We start from the raw sequence: 27,792 nt of genomic DNA on the forward strand, positions 1-27,792 counted from the left end.
GAGGTTAAGTGAGTTGCCCAAGATCACATAGAGCATAACTATCTAAGACCAGATTTAAACTCAAGTCTTCCTCACTTGAGGCTCGGTGCTCTGTTTATTGCACTACCTAGTTGTTTGACAGAATGGGTCTATGGAGAGGTATGTCACACCTTGCAGAAGTAGAATGTGTGGGATTTAGGATCTAGTTGATTGTGGTTGGTGGGGTTGTGAAGGAATAGGAGGAATTAAAGAAGACTGAGCTTTTGAGCTTGGGAGACTAGAAGTTTGGGGTGTCATCAATAGAAGTATTCAGCAGAGAGTGAGTATGGTGTAGTGACAGGAATATTTTGTTGTTTGTGGCACCAGCCAGTTGAGTTGAACCCTAGCTTTCAAGCTAGTTTTTTAATCTAGAGCAGTCCTTCCTCCCTCTGGGTCTCAATTTCTCACCTGTAAAACTGGGGATAAGAGAGGGCAGATGGACTAGAGAAAATATACAGGTCTTTCTAGATCCATGATTAATGGCCTATGCAGTATTGAAGTTAAGAAAAAAAGGCAGATTCTGGGAAAACAATTTAGAGATATGCCCCAAAGCTATTCAGTTGTGTGTACCTTTTGATGTATGATACCACTATTAGGTCTATGTCCTGGAGATCAAGTAAAGAGGAGAGGAGAACTCAGAGAGACTGGAAAAAGGAAAGGAGACAGAAAGGAAAAATCAAAGTGCCGAGAGAAAGTATCAAAGTGGCTGAGAGGCCAAGAGAAATGAGGGCTGAATACGACCACCGTATTTGGTGACAAGGAAGTCATTAGTGATTTTGGGAAGAGTCTCAATAGAAGAATGAGGAGAAAAAGGCATTACTAAGTGTAGGGTGAATGGTTATGTGTGGAAGTGGAGACCGTTGCTTTTAGACCATTATTTATCTTTTTCTATTCTTGTCTTACTCTTTTGTGACATCATTCATTAATCATCACCTTCAAGGTTAGTTTAGTTAATTCTAAATTCCTTTGAATATGACAAGGAGAAACACTCTTAAGAGAGTCTTAATATATAACCACAGTATAATGATCACCATAGCTTAGATGTCTTTGAAACTCTGGTGTTTATTTTTATCATAGCTTTTTTTCTTTGACCATTCTTTATGATATGAGCTGCTATGTTGTCTATTTTTTTTAGCAGTTAAAAGTACATGGATTTTTTATAGTAAGCTCTTGATTATCAATATATTATTGATTTGTAGGATAATATTAAATAAAACTTATTATTTAAGCATATCTTTATAATGAGGATTCTTGCACTTCTCAATGTTAAGTAACTCCAAAATTTAAGCTGTTATGGAAGTAAGGAACCTCCTTTTACATTATCTAGTCTTTCATGGAAGGATCATTTAGTTTTGAATAGAGAGAGAACTAGCTTTGAATTCCACCTCAAAGCTCTTTGTTGGTCAAGTCTCCTAGGCTCTCTCCACCCTAGTTTCCTTAATTCTAAAATGGGGAACAAGAATATTCATGATTTCTATCACAGGTTTATTATATCAAATGAACTAATTATACACAGGGTTTTGAAAACTTTAACGAACTACATAAATACCAGCCATTTTTATTTCAGTGTATCCATATGAGTTTTCTCTGATATAGAAGGAAAAGCATTAATTAGTGGAAATAGGTAATGAAGAAGGCAGTGGTTTCCTAATTGGCTTTCTATCACAAGTTGCATTTCTCTCTCTCAACCATTTTCCATACAACAGTGCTGTTTTGTTTTAAAGCGCAGGCACAACCATGTCAGTGTCCTACTCTAGAAGATCTTTTCTCTCCATTTTGCATTTAGAATTAAATGAAAAACTCCTTGATTTGAAATTCAAAGTACTTGGAAATCCGCCTCCAGCACATCTTTTTTTTTTTTTTTAAAATAACTCTCTTTGGTCCTCCATGGGCCAGCCAAATGGGCCTATTTCCTGTTCCATGTATATCATATTTCATTTCTAGGCATTTTTCACAAGCTGTCCCCTATGCCTGGGATTCACTTCTACCTCTTGTCTCCCTTTCAAATCCTTAGTCCCCCAACAAAACTCATTTCAAGTGATATTTCCTTAATGAGACCTATCTGGTACCTCACTTCTTTCAGCCACTACTGCTTCCTCACCTTCAAATTTCTTTGTATTGTCCTTGTATGTGTTTTACCTTCCCATGAGCAATGTTAAATCTTAAAGAGTAAGAACTGCTGCTTGACTTTTGTATTTCTAGCCCATCTTAGTGATGCCAACAGAGCCCGGCATAGTGCTTGGCAAAGAGTTATGCTTATTAATCTATGGATTATTGAGCAGTTTTCTCTCTGTAATGCTGCTGGAACAAGAAGCTTAAATTTTAAGTAGGAGGGGAGAATCAAGCATCTCTTGAGTACCTACTATGTGCTGAGCACTGTGCTAAGTGGTTTTTAAATATTATCTCATTTTCCTCACAAAAATCCTGAGAAGTAGTTGCTATTACTGTTAAAGTTGAAGAAATTGAAATAAAGAAAGGTTAAATGACTTGTTCAGGATCCCACAGCTAGTAAATACCTGTTGCCATGTTTTAACTGAGATCTTCCTAACTCCAGGGCCAGCTCTCTATCCACTACAGTTATTAAAAGTCAGTCACTGAGGGAGGCTATGAGAAATCATCTTGTGCATCTTTAGCAATAGCACAGGTGACTCTTTGGATTATACTGAAAGAGTTCTCTGCAGTGGAAATACTTCCATAATAGCTATGAGGCCAGAGTCACTAGTATTTTGTGTTCCCCTTTCTTATTTCCTTCTCTTGAATGATGCACTAAGTATAGATTATCCTTATAAGTCACCTAGAAGATCCAACTGCAGGAATTGGATAGAACTTTCCAAAGGAATCAGAGAAGTACTATTTTGCTACAGAAGATTGCTAATTACTGTGATGATTTAATTAGTATTGTTCACTTGAAATGTTAGTGTTAAAATGGGAAAATCTCTTATTTTTTAATTATTTCATTGTATTTCAAATTTGTAATTTCTGTAGACAGTAGAATTCTTATTGTCCATTCTGCTTATTTTTTCCCCTTAAAATCAAAGTCAAGCAACAGAAATGTATTAGAATTATATAAGATGTCATTACTGAAACCACTTAAGAATAGTGGAAGTTTTAAGATAATGAAGATTAAAAAGTAATAATTTGCTCAGTGTTCATTTTAGCAATAAAGAATAGGTAACAGTGAGAGCTAATTCAATACTTCTTCAAATACCAATGGCAGGGACCACTAATGTCTAATTGTGAATTGATTAGGAAGCTATAATTATTGGAGGCCTCCAATACTAATTTAAAAACCCTACTTCTGTCTTTTCCTTTTAAATGAAATCCATCAGTGGTGAAGTTGGCCATATTCCAAGGACATCTTGCTAAATTGTGTATGGTGATCACAATGGTTGTTTCTCTGAGGGTAACCAAGTAGAGAAAAATCCCATTTCCCTGGAATGGGTCATGAAAAAGTCATTTAATTAAAAAAAAAACCCAAACCCCATTTTTCTCTTGAAATGGAAACAGTAATTTTGTGTGGAGTGAGAGAGCCAGGAATCAAAGGAATTCCAACTGCCCCCCCCCCCAAATAAAACAAAGCAAAAAACAAACAAAACCCACCTGTCATAACGTGAAAATATTAGATGGCATGAATTTGAAAGTAATAAACTGAAAGGAAATTATGAACGAATTTCTTAATCATGAGCTACATCAAGACACCTTTTTCTAAAATACTGTATAATATGATTTGAGGTGTGGTTTTTTATGTGTGTTTAATTTGATTATTCATTCATTCCGTGTGAAGTGCTTCCTTATTGTTAAGTAACAGGCTTGGAGTTATCGACTAGGTACTGTATAAATAAACCTGTGCTGGCTACATTGATTGTAAAGCACTTCATGAAATCATTCATTTTATTTTGTAGCCTCTGTTTTTTCAGTCATTTAACAAGCATTTATTATTCACTTACAATTCCAGGTCCTGTACTAAGTGCAGTAGAAGTAGAATTATTTATCAAACAAATGGCCTCTGTGTTGCTCTGTCTTCTTGCATATTAAAACAAAACAAAACAAAATCTGCATCTCTGTTTTGTACGGGATATTTCTTGATCTAACACACAGGTTGAAATAAAAGTATTTAAGTGTTATTTTTATTGAGCAATAGTTTAACATTCAGCAATCTGTCCTGCATATCAAAACTGCATTTTAAACGATATATATGCAGCTTTCTCAGAAAGATGTTGGCTTGCCAAATGGTCTCATAGCATAAACATAGATAAGCATTTTTGAAAATATAAAACAATTAATTTATTACATATAAGAAAAGGTGAGCCAAAAGCCTACTAACTTTCAACTGAACCCATGGAGCTTTATCTGCACTAACATGCTTAGAAATAACAGAATGTGAGAGATTTGCCCAGATCATTCAGTTGTGCTAATTGTTTAACCGTCTGAGACCATCCTTGCTCAATTTCAATGAAGTCTAGAGTATTTATTTTATAAAATATTTTTCCTAAGTTTCTTTAATTTTAATTTGTTATAGTAGTGATTACTTTTATTGGTAAGATGTACATTGAATTTTTCATAAGAAACAGTATAAATGGAGGAAATTTGTGGATCTAATTAGAAATAGAAAGACGTGTGTGTACAATATATATGCATATATAACATATGTATAAAATCATGTATCTCATAACATGTCAACTTAAACTGGTACATAGACTGTGAAGTGGGAGCATTCCCTTTTGGAAGATTGAGCTTTAATAATATATTTCTGTGAATTCTTTAGCTTTTCTCCTCCTCAAACCCTCTTTTTTATTTTCTCACTTTTGTTTTTGTTTGATGTCATTTCAGGATCCTACATGGTAGTGGATTCCTCCAATCATGACCCTGGAGAAAAAGCCAGACTTCAGCTCCCAACAATGAAGGAAAATGATACACATTGTATTGATTTCAGCTATCTCTTATATAGCCAGAAAAGGATGAATCCTGGCACTTTGAACATATTAGTTAGGGTGAATAAAGGACCTTTGGCTAATCCAATCTGGAATGTGACTGGCTTCACTGGTAAAGACTGGCTCCGGGCTGAACTGGCAGTGAGCACCTTTTGGCCCAATGAGTATCAGGTAAAACTATGGTTTTGTTTGTTTGTTTTAGTTTCCTTTAATTGATTTAACAAATCTCTTTTGCAATCCAAATGATTGAAATAAAATCTTTTTGGATATTAGTTAATCTTTTAGCTCTACTAAATTATTAAGTTAGTGATAAGACTTCCAATAAAAATTAGATAAATCCATACTCATATTGGGACCAAATTCATTATTAAATATATTAGATCTACTTATCACTGGTGTGTAAGGGCCATTTGGGGATAGAGAAAGGAATAAGCACTTACATAGCACCTAGGCACCAGACACTGTGCTAAGTGCTTTACAGATATCTAATTTGATATGCACAACAACTCTGTGAGGTAGGTAATGTTATTATCTCTATGTTATAGTTGAGGAAATGGAGGCAAAAACAAGTTAAGCTAACCTACCCAAGACTCACACAGCTAATACATGAGTGAGGTGGATTTTGAACTTAAGTTTTCCTTACTCCAGGCTCAGAGCTTTTCACTTGTGCCACCTAGCTGTTTTAAGATTTTCCTTTGTAGAAATCTATTTGTTTGATAGATCTTTAACTGGAAAAGTTAAAGAAAGTAGTTTTTTTTCTTCTTGGAAAAAATTTCAAAAATATATTTGAATTAGAGTGTGAAGCAGGTCTTCTTAGGAAAGGTATTTTTGAATGATTCATTTATACCCTTAAATTCAGACAGAGTATTATGAGATTGAATATTTAACAAACTAGGCAGATTATTTTTTCTTTGTCAATTTTTTTAAAGACATGGTTGGACTAGTTGAGATTAAAATAAAGTAAAAACTGTTATGTAGGTATGTGGGGAGGGAGTCTGTTTCATGGATTAAGTTAGTCGATAGGTAAGGTTGTCCTATCATCCCTAATTATCAAGTTCCCTATTTATTTTAAGTATTCAGCAGCCAGAAAAGAGAGCTGCTTTTTGAAAAGAATGTGTTTTCAAAATCCTGGAATCTTGGTGAACTTTTTCTTTAATGTTGAGCCTATCAGACTTCTTAGTGTTCCTCAGTTTGAGAAAAAATACATTTTTCCTGGTTTTGTTAATCAGGATTATTTGGTAGTTTAAATTTCCTTTGTAATTTTTTTTATGATTACTGGTAAAATGTATGACTGATTTAGGTGTTCTTCTATTTCTTAAAAAGTAACAAATGGTTGTATTTCCTTTGTCTTGGGTTGAAGTTTTCCTTTTAAGCACTGTCGTTTGCTCTATTGAATGCCTAGAAGTCAAAGACTAGTTATTTTTTGTTCTTCCAAGTAAGGTAGCTAGTTCAGTACCATGTGCCTAATGGATCTTTGTGGGTCCTCAGTTGATGGTGGTGTTAAATTTGTAGCCCATTGCCTTCTATTCCATTCTATTTTTCTAGATCAATTCAGGGTTCTTCCATAGACTAATGGAAAGGAGCTAAAATAGGGCATCTAATAGTTAATACAGTCATACATACAGAAAGGTCTTTCAGATGTTTTGTGTTGATATGAATTTAGATATCATAAACTCAGAGAATCTCAGACTTTGAAGGGACTTTACCAGTAGCTACGTGCAACTTGGGCCAGAGCAGAAATGCCTTCTATTATACGGAAACTGCTTGTATACAATGACTCTTCCTATCTCCAACCATGTCTTTTTCATTTGTTTTTGTAAGATCTATGTTTGAATGCTTAAGGTTAACAACTCTGTTAAGCATTCTCCACTTTTAAAATGCTAGCTTTCATGTTGCCTTTACAGTATATTCCAAAGTGTGAATGTGTCTTTTGTTCTGTTCCACTCTGCATGATGATACAATGCTTCAGTTCACTGGTTCCCAAGGTTATTTGTCTGTATACCATGTGTTTAGCAAGCAGGGGAGGAAACACTTAGGCAAGTTTTATACAGGTCAGTAATCTCTTTCAAGAATTCCATTGTCACAAAGAAAAGTAGCTAGGAACAAGGGACCTATCACTAATGTCTCTTTGTTAAAACAATTAGTATTTGGAACTGACATATTTGTTTCTTTTATATAATAATAATTACTGACAAAGAAACCACATTTTAAGTTTTGTAAATTGCTTCAGATGAACAATTGTATACAACCACTACTTTTACTTAGCTGTGATCTTGTTTGCTTCTTGTATGCATTTAGATTGCTCTTGATTTTTCATGCCTGTCAGTAGTGATCATTAGACCTTTTTTTTTTTTTTTTTGACTTGTGTTGACCCGCAACTGTACTGCAAGTATAGTCTTTGTTGTCTGGGACACTGAGGCAGGAAGGGGATGAGAATAAATATATAATTGCCTACTTTGTACCGAGCATTGTGCTAAGTGGTTTACAAGTATCTCATTTGATCCTTACAACAACCCTACTATTGTTGTCCCCCTTTTAAAGTTGTGGGAACTGGAACAGAGAGAAGTGATAGGATCACAGAATTTTGGTGTCTGAGGCTGGATTTGAACTTAGGTTTTCCAGACTCCATGTTTAGTATTCTATCCATCCTACCACCTAGCTGGGAGGTTCATCTAACTTTGGAAGATTCAAGAACTTGCTCTCAGGTGTGAGCTAGTATCTGTTAGATGTTGGCCTTGATGCTAGTGCTTGTTATTTATCCCTTACTTCATGCTGCCTCGCAAAGAAAACATAGCAAATGAGTTCTAACTCAGCAGTGACTTACATTTACTAAATAAATGTTCTTTGTAACATTAAACAATTAAATAAACATGGGCTATTACTGTTAAAAATGTAATTGATTCAGTTGTTTAGACACCCAGCAGTATAATAATTATAGACTGCTGTAGTCTGGGAGAAAGACCTTTGGTGAAGTTTGCATTTAGACTACTTCTTGCCTCTTTGTTTCATCCCCAGTTTGATTGAGTGTGCTTTCATGTTCATTCCCTTTACATGGTGTGTTTTGATTTCTTAGTTCTTTTCCTCTAATACCAGGATTTTTTGTTTTTGTGTTGTTTTTTAATTTTAATTTTTAGTTTGAGTCATTCATCTTATTTGTTCTTTGGCTTACTCATTACATCCTTATCGCTTCCTCCATGGTCTGCCCTGAACTCCCCTGGGTTGCTGGACTGCTCCCATGGTGAGATTGCACCCTTAGGACTTGGGGCCTTTTCCTTCCACTTTACAGCTGAACTTGCTTTTATGTGTTATATCTCCCAATTAAAATGTGAACTCCTTTGGAGCAGGGATTTTCTACCTTTTTTTTTCTATTTCTCTCCTCAGAGTTCAGCACATTGACACATTATAAGAGTTTAATAAATGTCTCTTCCTCTTCCTCTCCTTGTCTCTTTCCCTTTTCTTCCCCAAGAGTATCAGTATACCACTCTTCACGATAGATGAATGGTATAGAACTTCAGATACTTTGTGTATTAAATAGACTTTTCTTTCTAAACTGTGCTGCATACAGTTGATAAACTACTTTTTGCCTTATACTTTTTTGTCTACTTAAAAAAAGAAAAGTATGGTATAGTTGACACAGTCTTGTGAGGCCCAGTACCTTTTCTTAGGGCCACATTTGTGCAAGCCAATTGTTTTCTATCATGCTCATGATCAGACTTCTTTGAAAGTTGTAGTTTTCTCCTTTCAAATAGTCTGACCCATCTTGTATGCAAAAAATTAAGTTCTGGTCTAGGATTAAATCCATTACTTCTTTACTGAGCAGTGAGGTTGTTACCAAATGAGCCACAAAGATATAACTCTCAAATCTATTAGTGGAAACCTAATCTGCTGTTTTCCATTAACTGGGTGCACGTCATTAATCACTACAATGATGCGTGATAAAAACTACAGGGGTGGCCAGAAAGTGGTATGAAATAATAGTTGAATTTTTTTCCCTGAGAAATAAACCATAAACTCTTGCCACCTAATTGTTTTTCATGGTTTTCTTCAGAAAAATAACAAGATTCTGAAGGGTAAAGTCTGTTGTATCCCATTCCCTGTTCACCCATCATCCTTTTTTTTTTTTTTTAGACATTTTGTTTTTACCCAACTTTCATGTCTTCTGTTAATATTTTTGCCTCAGAAAGGGTTGGTAAAACCCAAACTATCGATCCCTCTGACTTTAGGTCTGGGAGAGATCGGGTATGATTTGAACTCAGAGAGTTTAAGTCATCAAAATGCCATGACAAGACAGATTTTCCAAAAATGAGAAATTTAGATAAGGTCCTTCCAGTGCAATCCTATCTGAAAGGGAAGAGTTTAGGAGTGGGTATATTATACACAGTAAGCCTCTAATAAATTGTTTGTAATAAACCATTGTAAAGAACAAAAATAATAATGTTACATATGTAGCTAGATGACATAATCCCTGTCTTCTAGTGTACTTGATATTCAAAATTTTGCTTTTTTTCCCCCTTTTTGCTTCTAGTAAACCAGTCAGCCAACCAAAAGACAAACAAAACAGAAACATTAAACAGATCAATGAAAGTATTTCCTTTAGGATTTTTGACTGTAATAGTAATTTTTGAAGTTATGCTGTCATCTAATTGATTTCTTTTTTATAATAAAATGTGCATTCTTGCTGAATTTTGCTTTTTTATTACAATCAGTTCTTGTCTTCCTACTCCCCTATTGAACCCTGCCTTTTGGCAAAAAGAAAAAGCAATTGAACAAAACCTTTGATACAGAGACCTTCAGTATTCTATTCTATTATTCCCCTGCCTCTTTGCATTGGGGAAGGAAAAGGAGGTTTTTACTGTATCTTATCTGGGACTTTTGTTGGTTTTTCCATTACTCAGAGTAAATAATACTGATACTAATACTTAACATTTATTTAGTGCTTTAATGTTGATATCATTTCAATTGATGCTAACAACAAATCTAGGATTGGTGCTATTATTATCCTCATTTTACCGATGAGGAAACTGAGGCAAAAGGCGGCCAAATGACTGCCCAGGATCACAGAACTAGTAAGTCTCTGTGGCTTAATTGAATCTCAGGTCTTCTTGACACTTAAGCTGAGACTTTATACACTGGACCTTCTAGCTGCCTCATAGCTTAATAGCTGCCTCTTAGAGTTAAGCTTCCTTTTAGTGATCTTTTCATTTATATTATTATAGTCATCTTAAATATTGTTCTCCTGGTTCTGAGTATTTCTCTTGCATCATTTTAAGTAAATCTGCCCTCAGTTCTCTGAATGGATTTCTATTATGCATCATTTCTCACAACATAGTAATATTTCACTAATTCATATATCTGGTTTTTTTCAATCATTCTTCCATCAATGGATACCATTTTATTTTGATTCTTTGCTTCGAGTGCTAATGTGAATATTTTGTGAAATAATAGAATTTTGTTTCTGTCTTTTACATTCTTGGGTATCTACCTAAGAATGCTATCACTTGGTACAGTTCAGTCATTTTTTCCTTGCATCACACCAAATTGAAATCTGTAATGGTTGGGACTACCTTACACCTCCACCCACAGAGAATCAATGTGCGCTTGGTTCCCACAGAATCACATTAATTTTTCCCATCTTTTTTTCCTCCATCTTTGCTGCTTTGCAGGAAGTATGGAGGAAAGTGTTTCATTTTTCTTCTTATTAGTGATTTCAAACAAGTTTTCACGTGGTCATTTACAGTTTTCAGTTCTTTCTAAAACTGTTCATATCCTTTGTCCATTGGTAGAATAGATCTTGGTATATTAAATTTTAACTGTAGCAATTAAAAAAATTTCCATAGTCAAAATTTTCTTTAAAAATCTATTATGTTCTCCTCTATCCCTTGTTTGGTTAGAAGCAATCCTTTAAATATAACTGTAAAACATACTTGGTCACATTGTGAAATTTTGTCATGGTATGACTTTTTGTATTCATGTCTATATTCATTTGCCATTTATTTTGCTATGTGTTAGTCTAATCTTAATTTCTATGAGACTATGTTTCAGTTTTCCCAGAAGTTCTGTTCAATTGATTGCTTACATACTTGGCAAGATTAATTTTGAATTAGAAAGACCCTTTATATTAGATAGTATATTTGGCATTTTGGTCTTTTTTTCTGCTGCCATTTAACATGTGTATTAAAGTGTTTCTTTTATTTTGGATGGTACCAACAAGGTTGCAAAAACTCCCATGCTTTTTCAGTTGTTGTTTTCTTAAACTTCGTAATACTATTAAGGAGATTTGTCTCTTGTCAGTGCCCTCCTGCCTATTAATGACCATGATCTTGATTTAGGATGAAAATTTAGACTTCAAAACTTTGAATTGACTGATAGCTATATCCTTTTGTTATTAGATAGGTATCATAAACATATGATTAGAAAACTCATGATATTTATCAAAACTATTGAATGAAGTATCCTGCTAATTAAAAAACAACAATAAATAATACCAGCTTAATTCCAGAAAGCAAAAGTAGTCATATGCATGCTTGTTTCTGGTTTTTTTTGTGTATGAATTTTTTTTATCTTAATTTTGTCAATTGTCTCTAAAATAATATAAATTACAATGTATCAGCAAGTTAAGACAAACCAGTGATGATTTTTGGATGGTTCAAAGTTTGTGTTGATCTAGAAGAGTGGGGAGTAGAGTTATTCAAAGGAAATTCGATGGGATGCTGCCTGTCAGCATTACGATCCACTTGGATTCAGTTGCAGCAACTCGCCATACTGAATTAGTGCGTTTTGATTCTTTAGTTTAAGGTATCATTGCATCAGTTATTTTTCTCCATATATCAAGAAAGGAAAAGGGAAGGGCCCTACTGGGTTGAGAGTTCCAGCAAAGCACAATCTCATCATTCAGAGCCATTTAATGCCTTCTAACCTTGCTTTGGCATCTCTTGATGCAATACTACATAATCAAAATGCATATAAACACCATTTTAAACCAATTTCTTCCACTGTCGTGTTGACTGGTGCCTTCAATAGTCAGCTAATTTTGTTTTAGTTTATTGGTAGTTAGTATTTTTGTATGGTTCCCATTTCTCTGTGAACTCTTTATTTTATTTTAAGATACAGGGTTTTTATTTTCACTTTTCAGTAGATTGCATAACAGTAGTGAAACAGAGTCATAAATCTAAAGGTGAAGAATACCCATACAAGTGACATTTATTTTTATACATTTGTTATTTCTTATGATAATCTGAGACATCAATTTTGAGGCCTCAATGGACAAGTGAAAAAGTGTGAAATCAAAATCATCATGAGTTTCTGCTACCTTTGCAATTATAAGAGACTAGAAGAAAGGAAGCCCAAGTAGGACAGCAAACATACTTGTGGTTGGGATTTCATTAGGACACATTCTGAGGATGTTGTTTAGTCGTTCAGTCATGTTTGACTCTTTGTGACTCTGTGGACCATACATGGGGTTTTCTTGGCAAAGATACTGGAGTAGTCTGCTCTTTCCTTCTTAAGTAGATTAACACAAACAAAGTTTGAGTGACTTGGCCAGGCTCTTACAGCTAGTAAGTGTCAGAGGTCAGATTTGAATTCAGGTCTTCCTGACTCCAGGCCCAGCACTCTGTTTACTGAACCACCTAGCTGTCTCCCCCAAACAAACAAATAAGCAGGGAAGTCGGCATGTCCTATGAAGAGAACTTCAAGTAGTCCATTCTGGCTAGAATGTAGTATGTAGAGTGTGTGTGTGTGTGTGTGTGCGCGCGTGCACGCGCCTGTGTTTGTGTGTGTGTGTGTGTGTGAGTAGTGTGAAATCAGTTTATAAATACAGTTTGGAGCCAAACTATGATGGGCCAGAGGAGTATGCATATTATCCTATGGAAATAGGGTTGTTGTCTTCTTCATCTTTGTCTTCATTGTGTTCTTCTTCAACTTTGTCGTCTTCTTCATCATCTTCTTCATTATTGTTGTTGTCCAGTCATGTTTGACTCTTTGTGACTCCATGGACAATACTAGCCATGGGGTTTTCTTGGCAAAGATAACTGGGCTGCTTTGCCATTTCCTTCTCTGGTGATTTAAGGCAAACAGAGGTTTGTGACTTGCCCAAGGTAAAACGAATGTCTTCGTGACTCAAGACCCATGCTCTATCCACTGAGGCACCTAGCTAGATGCCTTTCTGAGGATACTGACATATAAACAAATAATACACTATCAGTGAGGAAGGCATTAACACTGAAGACCAAAATTTAATTGGACTTAAAATTCCATTAAGGACCTATTCCTTAAGTGTGGTCTTAATTTTTTCAGTGTAAAACTAGCCTTTTCTTGTTATTTTGGATTTATTAATATAAATAACTATTTCATATCACTACTTAAATTCCCAAATGAGAATTAGATTCTAAATATTCTTGAATAATCTTAAAAAAAAAACCATTCTCTATTGCCTTTTTGAAGCACTAAATCAATTCTCATTGTATAGTTTGAAAGGGAAAAAAGGAAAGGTCTATAATCATAAATTTCTACCTAACTGCACTTCAGTGAGTAAAAGGAAAAAGCTATAGAAAATAAAAACTTTTTTTGAGTCTTGAAAATTAAGAGAATATTTGGTCTGGTATAAACATAAATACCTTTATTTCTCAGAGTTTTGTAACAACAGTAGTATTCTCTAAAAACAGTTGTAGGTAAGTTTCAATACAAGCTTCTTTTAGTCCAAAAAGGACACAAATCACATTTTATTGTGTCCCTAAGTAACGTATAGGTTCCCACAGGAATCAGTATTTATTCCCTAAATACTACAACTAGATTTTAAAGCAGAAACAATAGGCATGTGGTTATCATCTATTTTTGAATGTTTATGTTATATTCAGGGAGGCTAAAAAAGAAAAAGAAGACCCTTGTTTTGGGATGGTAAATATTCATATGATAAAAGGAATGGGTATAATGGAGAAAGAGATTGGAAAGACCATGGATCTGGTCCTGACTTTATCATATACTAAGTCTAGGCAAGAGGGCATGCTTGGTTTTCTCATTGGTAATGAGGACATAATAATTATCTTACTTACTTCCCAGGGATATTGTTATGCCAAATGATATAATGGGTTAAATTTTCATTAGATATGAAAGTGTAAAAATCAACATATTTAAGGTATTATTGCCATTACATATGCCACAACATGTGATAGGATCACAACCTAATTCATGTAGGAACATAGTGTATGATATTAACACATGTATGAACTTAATATATGATACATGCAGTGGAATAAAATACATAACTGACTTTGTGAGAGGCTTCAGAACTTTAACTGAATTAAGCTGACATTCTTGAGACATTCTTTAAATAATTTTTCATTCAGCTGTCTAGTTCAACTTGTGACTTCTATTTTTTCTATCAAAAGGCTTCATATATAAGTAGAGAAGTATTTGATTATTACGTGCTTATTCATTGATCCCTTAAAATGTAGTTTCTGTCTATACCATGGGATTAAAATTGCTCCCTTCAACCTAATTCATGACCATTTTTCAGCCCTCATTTTATCAGTCTGGCTACCTCTTATAACAAATAAGGAAGGGAAAACCTAGAGAGATTAAATGACTTACTTCAATGGTGCATAGGTAATAAGTGGCAGGCCTGGGACTTGAACCTAGGGCATCTGACTCCAAATCCATTACTCTTGCCATTTCATCATGGTTACTCTCCAGCAGTGTCCTCTGTGTGCTTCCCTTGCCCCAGCAATTCTTTTGTAATTGTTTTGCATATGTATTTTTGGTTTCCTTTTTGTGTATGTGTATTGCTTCCTCTTAAAGACAGGGACTGTTCAATTTTGCCTTTATACTTCAGTACCTAACATGGTGCCCTAGCACATAGTAATGTCTTACAAAGTGCCTGTTGACTGCTTGAATTTGAGTTAAGGGAAACATTTTATTATGGGGCGATATATAAGACACGGTATAATATGAACAAAACCATAGAGACAGAAGTAGGTGCTAGGACTTGTTCAATTTTCTTAGAACATAGAGTATATGGATAAGGTAGGCTCTGAGATCCCTTCCAGGTCTTTCTCTTTTTTAAATTATCGTTACGGAGGAATAATTTTCAAGCAGACATCTCCATCCCTTCCAGAAACAAACCCTTTCTTCCTGTTAAGTTCTTACTCTTCCTTTAAGATCCACTTTATTCTTCACCATCTCCATGAAGCCATTTCCAAATTGCTTCAGCTTCTGGAAATTAGTATCCTCTTAACTTCCATAGAATTTATTTTGCTTTTAACAGGTAGTACATGTGGTATATTTTTAATGTTTATGTCCTGTCTCTTTAATCTGATTGTAAATTACTTAGGGACAGGGACTATGCTTTAAATCTGTTTGCATGTTAATGGTTTGTGTGGTTTTCTAGCTATAATTCATCAAACATTTCCACCCCTGGATTCCTAAGAAAAAAATGACTCGACAGCTAACTATTTATTTGTCAAGGATAAGGTAAAAGTATTGTTAACCTTAATTGATTTCCATAGTGTGTGTGTGTGTGTGGGGGGAAGTTGTTTTATAATATTGTTTTCCAGCATATCTTTGAAAAGGAATATATCATAGCATTGTCTCACCTTCATTTGTCAGCCTGGGAACAAAATAATGTAATGTAACTGCAAACCTTCTCTCCACTGTCTTAAGTGCTTTGTTGGGCTGGAATTCAGTTTATTTCAAGCAACAGGTATTTACTGTGAAACCCCAACTACATTCTTCACAGTATGATAACCCAATAGGACAGAGAAGAAGCATGACACACAATATGTTTAGGGAGATATGACATATACACATGAAATAAATTGGAATATGATAACTACGAGAATCAGTAGCTGGGGCAGACTAAGTACTCTTATTGAGAGGAAAGATAGATTAGTACCTACTGGGGCAATTGGAAGGAGGCCCTGTGGGGCAGGTGAGACTTGAATTAAATTTGGAAAAATGAAGAGAATTTGCATAAGATTGAGTGAGAAGAGTTGAATTAGGATAAGGTTGAGTGAGAAGTGTTCTACATCTCAGGTAGGAGGCACAGCATGAACAAAGTCTTAGAGGCAGGATAATGTATATCTTGTGAGGAGGATAGTGAGAATGATTTAGCTCAAATTGAACATACATTGGGGAGCAGTTGGCAAATAAAGATAGATATATTAGGATTCCAGTGTTGAAAACCTTGAATGTCTGGGTGAGGAGTAAGGATTTTATTCCATTGGCAATTGGGAACCCTCAGAAATTTCTAAAGAGGGATGTAGGATGTGGGGTGTCTTATGATGGAAGTAGTGAATAAAAAAATATCCAACCTATTTTAAGGTAACGGTAGTATTTGCTGGTCAACCATAGTTGTTATCTTGATTCACCTCATCACCATCCAAAATGGAAACCCTTTGATAATTTTGGCAGGACAGGGGGTGATGGAAGAAATATTTTTTTTCTTTTTCTTTTGTTTTTCTTTTTTTTTTTTAAATAGTGCCTCTGTAGCTTCATGGAGATTTGTGTTCTCTTAAAAGGTAGTGGCTTTGAGGCAGACAAACCAGAGTCTTTCTCCTGATTTCTTTTAGAGGATCCTTCCTTTTTTTCCAATTAATAGTGAATTCCTGCTCCTTCTGTTTTAATCTTTGGGGATCTTTCCCTTATTATAAAGGATGAAATGTGTCCAGATGATGCTCTTCTACTCCATCTGCTTGCTAAATCCTTAATCTCCTACACCTGGGTGGCTTCTAATACTCTATTTGTTTTACCTACTGATGGCTCCAAGTTCTACAAGCTCCCTGCAGAATATGCCAAATAAATTTTCCTGCACCAGAAAGGGGATACTCCCTGCAATCTCCCAGAAAATCAAGTGACTGCTGTTCACAAATGGACCAGACAGTTTTAATGCAACCTGGTTAGCAAATTGCATTCACTACCTTTACCACCAGGAGTGCCCTATTGATTGACAGCAGGAAGCTACTTGTTCACATTGAGAGGTCCTTTGTACCAATCTGCTAACCTCTGAATTGTCAGTGTGTTTCCTTTGCAATGGAGTTAAAGGTGCTTCCCATTTTTCTAACTGCCATTTGCTTCCCAGTTTGTAGCCAGTTAAGTAATCTCCCTGCACCGTAAGATGTGGAAGTTTAAAATTAGTTTGATTCTTGGACATTCTGTAAGCACTCTTTTTAAAGAAAAATGTTAAGAAGAGACTAGGAATGGCCCAGCTTTCCAGAGCTTCTAGTCTATCATTGCATTGACATTGGTTCTGGACAGTGTCTTTTCTTAAGTGGTTATACTCTGTATTGTATTCTAGTCTTGAATCTTGCTCTAATTGAAAGTGTGTCATCCAGAAATGATTCCTTTGCTTTTTAATTTTAAAAAAGACCTTTCTCATTTATATTACTATAATGTACATATATTACTATCTCAACACAGGGACCATGGTTATGTAATGTTTTTTTATCACCTAAATCATTCTGCTACAGTGATATAAGCAAGCAAGCAAGAAAGGAAGGATAACAGAGAAATTAAAACTGTGGTCAGTTCATCCACTGCAATACTGTTAGCTGGTTGACAGAGAATGGTACTTATTAGGACAAAGCTATATAGATATGAAGCATTTAATGCAAAATCAGAATATTATTTTCTGGCTGAAAATTTCATCTATAATTTTTTAAAATAAATTCAGTTCTCCAGAAGGAGCTAATGTGAGAATGTGGCTAACTCAGTGTAAACAAAGTGCCTAGCATTTGTGGAAAGAAGTCACAAGGACAATAATTTATTTCCACAAAAATTTAATTTTTGTAGTAAATTTTTTGCTGATAACTTTTTTTAACATTACCTATATATCCCAATAAATTTCTCCTCTCCCTCCGTCCAGAGAGCTATCTTTGAACAAAGAATGAAAAAGAGAAAAGCAAAGCTCAAAAAGAAACCAGCACATCGAAAAAGATTGCCATTTCTTATAGTATTCCACATGCAAAGCTCAAGATCTCTGTAAAGTAGGAAATTGGAGATGCCTTCATATACTTTTTCTTTGGAGCAAAGCTTAGCCATTTTAATTTCATAGCATTCAGTTTGGATTTTCAACTTTTAAGCATGTATTATAAGGCATCTTCTAAGCAGCCAGACTTATTATTTGTAAAGTACAGGGGTGTGGGTGTGTGTGTGTGTGTGTGTGACCATGTGTAATAACAATGCTGCTAGCAGCTGCTGTGGAGGTGTAAGACCAAAAACCACCTGCACACAGGAGGGCTGCTAGCACAGGTTCTTTGATCTGCTTTTCTAAGGAATCAACTTTAAGGGGTTAACAATCTTACTTTAATTAAACATACATATATCATTCACTTAGTTTAGGGGGTTCTGAATTTCAGAACAAATACAAACAGAAATTGTAAACAGAGAAAATAACACAAATAAACCAACAGGTTTCTGCCTGACCATAGCAATACATATGTAGTTACCAGAGATAGAAGCACCAACATCTGGGTTTTCAAAGCCAGGGGTGGGGTTGGGGGGGGCGCTCCTTAATGGCTATCCAGAGTTTCTTCTGGTGAAATCACAGGAACACTCTTCCAATGAGTGAGCCCACAACCAAAATGCTAATGTCAGAGTATATATACACTTCTAAAGGGTCAGCCGACGGTGGGGGAGGGGCATTGGGGGGGTGCTTGGTGTCACAACCATGTGATTCAAAGTCATGTGACTTAAGCTTTCTTGTGACTTAAGCAGGTCATCAAAGACTCTTGATTCAAACAAAGGCAAGACTCAATCAAAGGCACTCGATTGCCTTATTGCTGAGAAGATCTAGAATTCCAAAAGAAAAAAGAGCAAAACAAAAAGTCCCGCTTTGCTTGCCATTATACCATGGTACTCCTTCCCTCAGGAATCTTCAGTAGTACTAAATTTCCTTTAGGATAAAATACATATGCCTTTGACATTTAAAACTTTTCAGATTCTAGCTCCAGCATACCTTTCTAAGCTTCTTGCATATAATTCCCATTGATGCACTCTGTGATTCAACCAAATTGTTTTTCTTTACCATATAAGATACTGTTATCTTTCAACCAAGTATAAATCTGCCCATCCTGAAACAGTTTTACTTGCTCTAACTGCCCTTTTGCCCTACTATTCCTTTTCTCTGCTTTCACTATCAGATTTATTGAAATAGTGAACAGCATCTACTGCCAACTCTTAACTGTTTTCTATTTTCTTAACCCTTTGCTGGGCTTTACTCTTTCAATTTTACCCTGAATCATCAGATCTAATGGTCTTTACTATTATTTTACTTCTGTAGCACCTGATACTGTTGATCATAGCATCATTGTTTGACAGCTTGAAGGAACCTTAGAGAATCTAGTTGAGCACCTTCATTTTAGCGATAAGGAAATGTCTTGTCCAAGATAGTTGGAATTTGAACGTAGGTCCTCTAACTCCAGATCCAACACTGTCCACTGCATCATACTGCCTCTTCATGGTGTTTTACCCATTCCATTGTGAACTATCTTCTGACTTTCATGATGCTATACTCATCTGGTTCTCCAGGCTATTTGACAGCTCTGTATTTTTTTTTTGTCTTTACTTGTTCATTTAATACAAAGCATTTTCCATAGGTCAGTCCTTGATCCTCTGCTCTTTTATGTTTCACTCTTCTTATGAGTTTAAGTTCTTTTCTGCCTGCTACATATTTCTTATTTGAATTAGACAATTACATTGTCTAATAAACAGTACATCTAGAATCCAGCTCATCTTTGCCTGACTATCCCTCCTCTTCCTGACTTTTTGTAAAGGTACTGTCCTGTTTCTGACCTCTTGGGCTCCAATTTTTAGAATAGCATTGGCTTACCTTGATCTCTCTCTACCTTCACACTCTGTTACCTCATTTAAGGATTTTAATTTTTTTTTTCAAAATGTCCTCTCTATTTCTTCTCTCTAAGCCAACCATATATAGTTACTCATTTTTTCTTATTACAAAAGTTTTGCTTGGATCATTCCTCCTGCCTGGAATGTTCATTTTCCTTCTTTCTGCCTATCCAAGCCTTGCCCATTCTTTGAGACTCAGCTCAAATCTTTTCTTCTTAGTGCTTTCCCCTATTCTAGCTAATCATGCATGATGCTATGGTATTTATTATGTTAGTCATTTGGCAGTTGTTCATATACTGGCTTGGGATGCATCTTCCATAAAAATTATTTTTCTCTTGCATTTTTTATTCACTTTTCACATCTTTAAGGTCACCAACTTCATTGTAAACTCCTTGAAGTAAGAAGCATTGTGTCTTCATATTACTTCCACTCCTTCATTAACTATCCATCACTATTCCTTCTACAGTGAATATACTTGTTTGTTAATTAGTTATACTGATTAGAGGAACACTTAATCTTAAAAAGTTAATTGTTTAAATGACTTATTTTTCACAATTTTATAGGTGTTTTCTCATGAGTGAATTATTTTTATCTTCTTTTCTGGTGCTTTTTACTTTGAAGAAGCAATTTTTAAAAATCACAAATTATTGAATAATTTATTTACTGTAAAGTGCATTTCTACTCTTCCTTCTTTGATATTTTTTCCTCTCCTCTCCATTTAACCTGTGTTTCTACATTTTCTCAATCATTAAACCAACCTACCTTCAACTTTTACTATATTAGCTACATTCCTTCATGTCCCCCCAAACCCTCCATATCCTCTTCCCCTTCCTTTCTAGATTGTAATTGCATGTACAATTCTATGGTCCAGTGTAAGAAACTTTTCTTTTCCAAAGGAGAATTTTGGGGGGAATTCCTTGATGGTTTTGTAGCTTCCTTGTAGGGAAAATAGTGCTTGAAATTCTCCATACTGCTAAGCATTATGGTGGTAGACTCCTGTCTTCTCTGAACAAGAAAAAAAAATCACAAAATGAGATTTTATTTAGGTCATATCATTCTAAATTGCACTTAGTTTCATTTATACTCCAAGGTGACATTTATAAATTGACCAAGAATATATATTAAGGAATGAAATTCTTCACAGATCTCCCACAAACCATAGTGACCTGGGTTGCCTCCATTTTCAAACTTACTGTTTAAGGCAAATAATAGAAAGTTAGGTGCAGAAAAGATCTTTATTTCTTGGAGACTATTGTTTGTGAAAAGAAAATTTGCAGAAATAAGAGTAGCAGAAGAGGATGGGGCCACATTCACACACTAGCAAGTAGAATTTTCTGTTTCTTTACCAAAACTATGTGAGTGTTTTGTCATCAGAGAAAATTGTACATCTTAAGGTTTATTTTTCCCCCCATATGTGCTGCACATAGAAGACCATAGCATTTAAAACTGGAAAGTGCTTTTAAGGTCATCTAGTTCATAGACTGAGATAAGTGAAGTGACTTGTTTGAGAACACACAGGTAGTAAATAGTGAAGGGATTTGAACCCACTTCCTAATTCAATTACATTGCTCTTTCCAGTGTGCCACACTGTTTTTGTCTTTTTTTTCCTTCAAACTTTGCTACCTACCTACTTGTATAGTTTCTACAGGATGGGGTCTTGTATTTTTGCTCATTAAATTGAATTTTGTGGAAATCTGGCACCATCTCATTAAGATTGCCTGTTTTACAATTATTTGAGAAATTTTTGCAAACTACTTTGGTTCTCTTGAAATGATCTTGTTAGCACCATTCAGTGGATTATCGATCTATATATTTATAACTATGGGGAGGGCAATCACAACATCTTGCTTTTTTTTTTTTTGCTTGTTTCCTCTGGAGTTCTCTATATTTTTTCCCCAAAGGAGGTAATTTTCCCTCTTCAATGGCAAACTCAGCTGGATTGAGTAATGTGTGCTCTTGTTTGTTACCTTCTCTGGCATTCAGAGAAATGCAAACATAACAAGGTCCAACCCATTTCCTGTGTTCAGCTAGTCTTGGTGAATAAGTCTCAGGCATAATAGGAATGGGCCTTCCCTGTGGCCTTGGTGAGCAAGCCAAATTCCACATGGGTTTGCATGGTTACAGAATTGTGCAAGTGGTTGGGCTCTGACGATATCTCTTGTACATGGGCTTCTACATACAGTGCAGCTTTTGTCTTCTGAAAGGAAACCTTTGTTCCCCTAACCTGACTTCAAAGGGCTTCACAATAAAGGTGTTGAAGCTGAGGTAATCAGACTTTAGCTTGGAAGTTACAATTATGGTGGAAAAATCTCTGTTGGGAACCTGGTACTGTGGCCTCATAAGTTTCTCTTGGGAAAAAGAATGTGGGCTTTAAAAAATATTTTTAATGAAATAAAATAAGATAATTTTTTTATTTGCATGTCAGGACTTTTGTTTCAGATCTGCAAGTTTTATGTGGTTTATATGATAAGAAACATTAGGCTAACACCTTAAGATAGCAGAGTCATGTCCACTTAGGGAATAAATGATTTACAGCAAATGAATGCATATTAACTGAGTTCTATCCAGTACATTAAATCTTTTCAAAGAAAGTCAACCTTCTTTTTCTTTGATCAAAGGAGATATAATATATGTGAAACATTTACAAAACTTAAAATGCTATGCAATGTTAACTCTGTTTCCCCCCTGGTATTCAGTTACATTGGTAAGTGAGAGAAATTGGTCCTGAATAATACAGTGGAAGAAGTAATATCTTTCTAGATAAGGAGTTCTTAATATTGAGTCTGTGAACTTGAAAAAAAATGATCATTTTATTTCAATGTAATTGGTATCCATTGTGTTATTATGATTTTTAAAAAATTGCATTCAGAACCTCATTTTGAGAAAAATCCTATAGGTTTTACCAGATTGCCAAAGGGGTTCATGACTGGAAAAAGAAACTAAGAACTTCTGTCCTAGATGTAAGAATTCCTATTGTCTTCCATATTTACCCACAATGAATTTGCCTTTGCTTTTCCCCCATGTATACCTTGCCAAGAAATCATAGACATTCACTATGCAGAAAATGTCCAAGTCCTTGGAAAGATTGTGTTACAGTTTTATGGGTATGAGAGACAACATGGTCTAGTGAGTGGTCTAGTACAGGACCTGGAACCAGGAAGATCTATGTTCAAATTCCACCTACCATCACTATGACCAAGGAATGTCCTAAAGCTTAGTTTTTTTCTTCTCTAAAGTGGAGATAATAAAACCTGTGGTACTCCCTTCACAGTGCCATTAGCAGGTTCAAGTGTGATAATTTCTATGAAGCAGGCTGAAAGACTTTGTTTTATACATATCAGACATTAATGTTAGTAGCAATGTTAATATTAATAGCAATGACATTAAGGGATATTTGTATTCTTCTGTCAGGAAAGGCTTTTTAAAAAAACCCAAAACTTGATTGCCACTGTTCATTATGCTAGGGAAAATTCAAAGACACATCAGAGTAAATGGTTTTAAAAGTAATGAAAACAATGTAGTAATTGAAGAATACTACCATTTCTCTTAAGTCATAAAAATAATGATAAATTATTTCATCTGTGTGGGTATGCCTTTTCTCAGCAAGAATCACAACAGCCCCACCCCTTAATAGATGCTCTTCATGTATTGCTGTGACAAAAGAAAACCAATTACCTAGTAGTAAGTCTTCTAGTGATGAATCTGTTTGAATTTATCTAGGCTGGTCATCAAAAATCTTTCAGTCAAATAGGACCTACATAGGTGGACCTGTAATCAAAGGCCTTCCCACTTGGAAAGGTAGTGTATTACAGGTGGATTTGGAGTCAGAGGATCTATGTTCAGCTGTTGGTTCTGATGTTTACTCCATGTGTGGCATTGATCAAGTTACTTTTTTACTTGGGCCTCAGTTTCTTCATCTATACAATGCAAGGGTTGGGCTAGATGATCCCCAGAAACCCCTCCAAGTATAAATTTAATTCTATGACCCAGCAGATGTGTTAGAGTTTTTACTCTGGTGACACAATCACTGAAAGCTCTGTGGATTATGTCCATTTTATGAGACATCACAGTGGAGCTTTCGTATGTATGATTCAAGAATGGTTGACTGAACCCTTTGTATCTCCTTGAATAGGATGACTCCCTCAAGTTATCATATTTTTCTCTTTGAATCATAGAATGTTAGTTTTGTAACGGATCTAACTGATCCTTGCAGAGCCAATTGCTTACTCTTTATAGGGTCCTAAGGATACACAGTTCATCTTTCCCAAAATGAATGACCCATTTAATTGGGTGAAGAAATGCTGGTGTAAATCTGGGCAGTATTCTCTTTGTAGCTATATGTGACTAATTTATAGGGAACAGAATTTTTTCTTTTGATCATGGATCATTCTAAATATACAGTTTAGCTAAAATTACCTGATACATAAGGTTCATAAGTCTTCTCAGGAATCATGAAAGTGAATTCATGTCAATTTGGTAGAGTAATAGAGTAATACTATAAAAAGGAAATCACAACTCTATCATGATACTTAAAATAAGAACCATAACTGTATGGTAACTGGTCAAGGATGGACAATAATTAGATAACTGGGAAGAATATCTTTGGTCATCTGGGTAGAACTTGTGGTTTTAAACTACAACTCAGTAAATTTGAAAATACTTATATTTTTACAAAGAAAGATTATTTGCTTCCTTCTCTGTATGCATTTCTTTAAAAGAAAATTAGACCTGATTCTTCTATATTTTCTTTTTGTCTTTATAGATGTCTCCTATAAATTTAAATAAGTAGTAGTGTAAATCCAGAAAAAAAAAATGTGTTATTCTCTACTTTTGGAATGTTCTAAACTCTTTTTTAGGGTTTTTTTGTTTGTTTTTAGTTTATTTTTCTTTTTCTTGGAGGGGGGCAGGCAGGGCAATTGGGGTTAAGCGACTTGCCCAAGGTCACACAGCTAGTGTGTCAAGTGTCTGAGGTTGGATTTGAACTCAGGTCCTCCTGACTCCAGGGCTGGTGCTCTACTCACTCACTGGGCCACCTAGCTGCCCTGTTTTCTGAATTTCTTAAAGAGACATCTAGGTTTTTTGCAGGTTGAAAAATTTTGGATTTGTGGTAAAGAAGTTCTCTTGTAATTAAAGACCTAACAGAATGGTGCATAACATCAATAGTACCTATGTCTGCTGCCAAATTGTGAAATATATAGGTGGCACTGGTTTTTTAAAAAAAAAAAAAGGTAACTTTTTATTATGTGCCGGATGGCTTTTGCTTGCTACTTAAAATGTATGTTGAAGGAGCTCATTATTTTTGTCTTCCTGAGTTATTTGCTTTGTACTAAGGAAAGGGAGGAATGATTTCTAAAAACCTGCTCTCTTATGAGAGGATAGATGAATTTACATCAGTTTGTAGAATGTATTAAAAATGTCAAGGCTTTTATTTAGGCAAATACCCATGTTGGGGTACAAAAGCAGGAGATCCTGGTACGTATTGATGCTATCACAATTATGAAAGTAATGAATACACCTGGTTTTTATGTGATTCAGTTTTTATTAGGGAAATTAGACTTTCTCATCTGTCACAACTTCTAAACTGTTGACATCTTTGGGAGGGTGGAGATGGCAAATCTGATAGAGAAGAAAAGTGGGGGGAGATTATTGCAACACAGCATCAAAAAGTAAAAAAAAATTTGGAAACAATTCATTGTTTGGGATACATGAATTAAATTATTCAGGGATTTTAATCAGATTTGGGGTCAGACTTTGGGATGTTGAAATCTGAGTGTGTTGTTCTACTCATTAGAAATGATGCTTGCTGAAAATACTACAGCCTTAAGGTAATCCACTTGGGCCAGTCTAGACAGATTGTAGTTAAAGTATCTTGCTTTAGTTTAGTTTGGCCATGACTGCACATAAATCATTGTAAAGATATACTTACCTTAAAAGGAAAAACAAACTCCTCTGGCCAACTTAAAAAAAAAAGGAAATTTTGGCTGTTCTCATTGTTCTCATTATCTGAGGCTATATAAATGATCCTAAATCTTTCCCTAAAGTCTGTAAGGCACAGAAATGTCTTAAATCTATAACACCAGAATGGTGCATACATTAAGGCAAAATTCTACTTTCTTCCCATTTTATATATGTGAAAATCATAACATTTCCTTTAAAAGACAAAGCAGTGATTCATTATAATATTGAGGTAACAGGGATTATGGGGTAACAGAACACTTAATCTGAAGTCTGGGGACTTGGATTCAAATCTTTGTTCTGCTACTTACCATCCACGTAATTTTTAGCAAGTCATGCAACCTCTCTGGGCCTCAGTTTACTTTGCTGTAAAGTAATGAAATTGGAGTTGATGACCTAGAAAGTCCCTTTCAATTCTCAATGAAAAGATCTTTTTGTTTAACATTTCCCCCTTCTTAGCCATTTGGATTTAGATTGGTATCTCAAATTTCCTTGATCATATATTCTTTTGTATCTGGCTAAAATTATGTTAAAGAGCTATGGTTTATCACTATTGTATTTCATATTATGATTCTCAGTAAAAGTAATAACTGGATCTCCTAAATTCACTTATTGTAATTTGAAATTGTAGTTACATGTTCATAATCATAAAAAAGAAGATATGATACATATTAATGTGTTCAAACTTAAACAGATCTTCCTATCTGCAACTTGGAAAATTTACTGCTTAGAATTGAAAAGTAAGGAGAAACCCCCACAAGTAATAAAACCTGTCATGAATGAGGTTTGGAAAAGGTGAGTGAGAATGGCTAAAGGAGAAATTCTGCCATTAATTGGTGCATTTGTCTATCCCTAGTTTCCGCTGTGCTTTTTATGTATGTGTGTAAAAAAAGGCTTCATTGATACCTCCCTCTGTGGTAAAATTGAGAGAAGGAAATGTTGGTGGTATTAATTTATTATAGTTCATTAAAGTGCTTTAAAATGATGGAATAGGAAGCCAGAACTCTTGGTATAATAATGTATTATAGGATATTGTTATAGTGTAGCCTACTGGCTCTTCATGGAAGAACAGTTTAATAGTGCTGGATTCAGCACGTGAGTTGAAAGGGGACCTCGGGGCTATCAAGGTCATTTTGAACAAGAATTTCTTCTACATCTTACTGGACAAGTAGTCATTTGACCTTTACTTCAAGATCTCTAGTGAAAAGGGAACCTGATGCCTCTGCCAGTAGCCTATTCCAGTTCCAATTATTAAGAAACATTTACTAATATCAGGTCTAAACTTGGCTCCTACAACTTCTGTTACTCATTGTCTGCCTTCTGGGAATGAGTAGAGTAACTAACATCCTTCTTCAGTATGATTATGCTGCAGATACTGAAAGATGATTATCATATCTCTTTACATCTACTCAGAGATTCAGAAAACCTGAAATGCCATGAACTAGAAGCCATTGGCACAAAGGATGGTTTGGCATAAGGAAAGAGTGGAGGTTGAAAGAGTAGGTGGGTAATGATTGCATTGGTATTGACTGGTCGTAAGGAGGACTTGTATTACAGGGGATAGAAAGTTTGTGTCAAAAAAAAAAATACTGCCACGTTAGAAGTCACCTGAGTCTAGAGATTTTACTTGTCAAACAAGGGGAAACCGAGTCAAATTGTTTTGAACACCTTACTAGTTCTGCTTAGTTCTGCTTAGCACAACTTTCCATTTCTATGGGTTTTCTATGGTTTCCATTTTCTATGGGTGAAAAGTAGTGGGACAGTGAAATGAATATTTTGCTGTTTTCTATCTTTTAATTCTGTAATATTTATGTTTTACATTCTAAAACACTTTGCATCAAAAGCATGCATCCTAGTGATTTTAGTAGAAAGTGCTTGTTGCATCAGTTCTGATCAAGGTAGAATTCCTTCTTTTCAGCAGAGATTGCTGAGATAGGATCCATGAGCTTGATAACTAATTGGATGTGGATATAGGAGAGGGAAGAGTCAAAGGATTCACAAGGGTTTCAATCATGACAATCCAGGCAAATGGTGGTGCCATGGCAGAAAT

The 27,792-nt window shown here is 35.2% G+C and overlaps 1 protein-coding gene across 3 annotated transcripts in view; it reads left to right on the forward strand.

Moving 5' to 3' along the window:
- PTPRK (protein tyrosine phosphatase receptor type K) overlaps window positions 1-27,792 on the forward strand; it is a 732,727-nt gene that overhangs the window by 283,145 nt on the left and 421,790 nt on the right. For all 3 annotated transcript variants that reach the window (XM_036768513.1, XM_036768511.1, XM_036768512.1), the window contains exon 3: window positions 4,849-5,120. In XM_036768513.1, the coding sequence (XP_036624408.1) occupies window positions 4,849-5,120 (272 nt within the window). The remainder of the gene's footprint in view (window positions 1-4,848; window positions 5,121-27,792) is intronic.

The sequence above is a fragment of the Trichosurus vulpecula genome, chromosome 7 (genome assembly GCF_011100635.1).
Source record: "Trichosurus vulpecula isolate mTriVul1 chromosome 7, mTriVul1.pri, whole genome shotgun sequence".
Lineage (NCBI taxonomy): Eukaryota > Metazoa > Chordata > Mammalia > Diprotodontia > Phalangeridae > Trichosurus > Trichosurus vulpecula.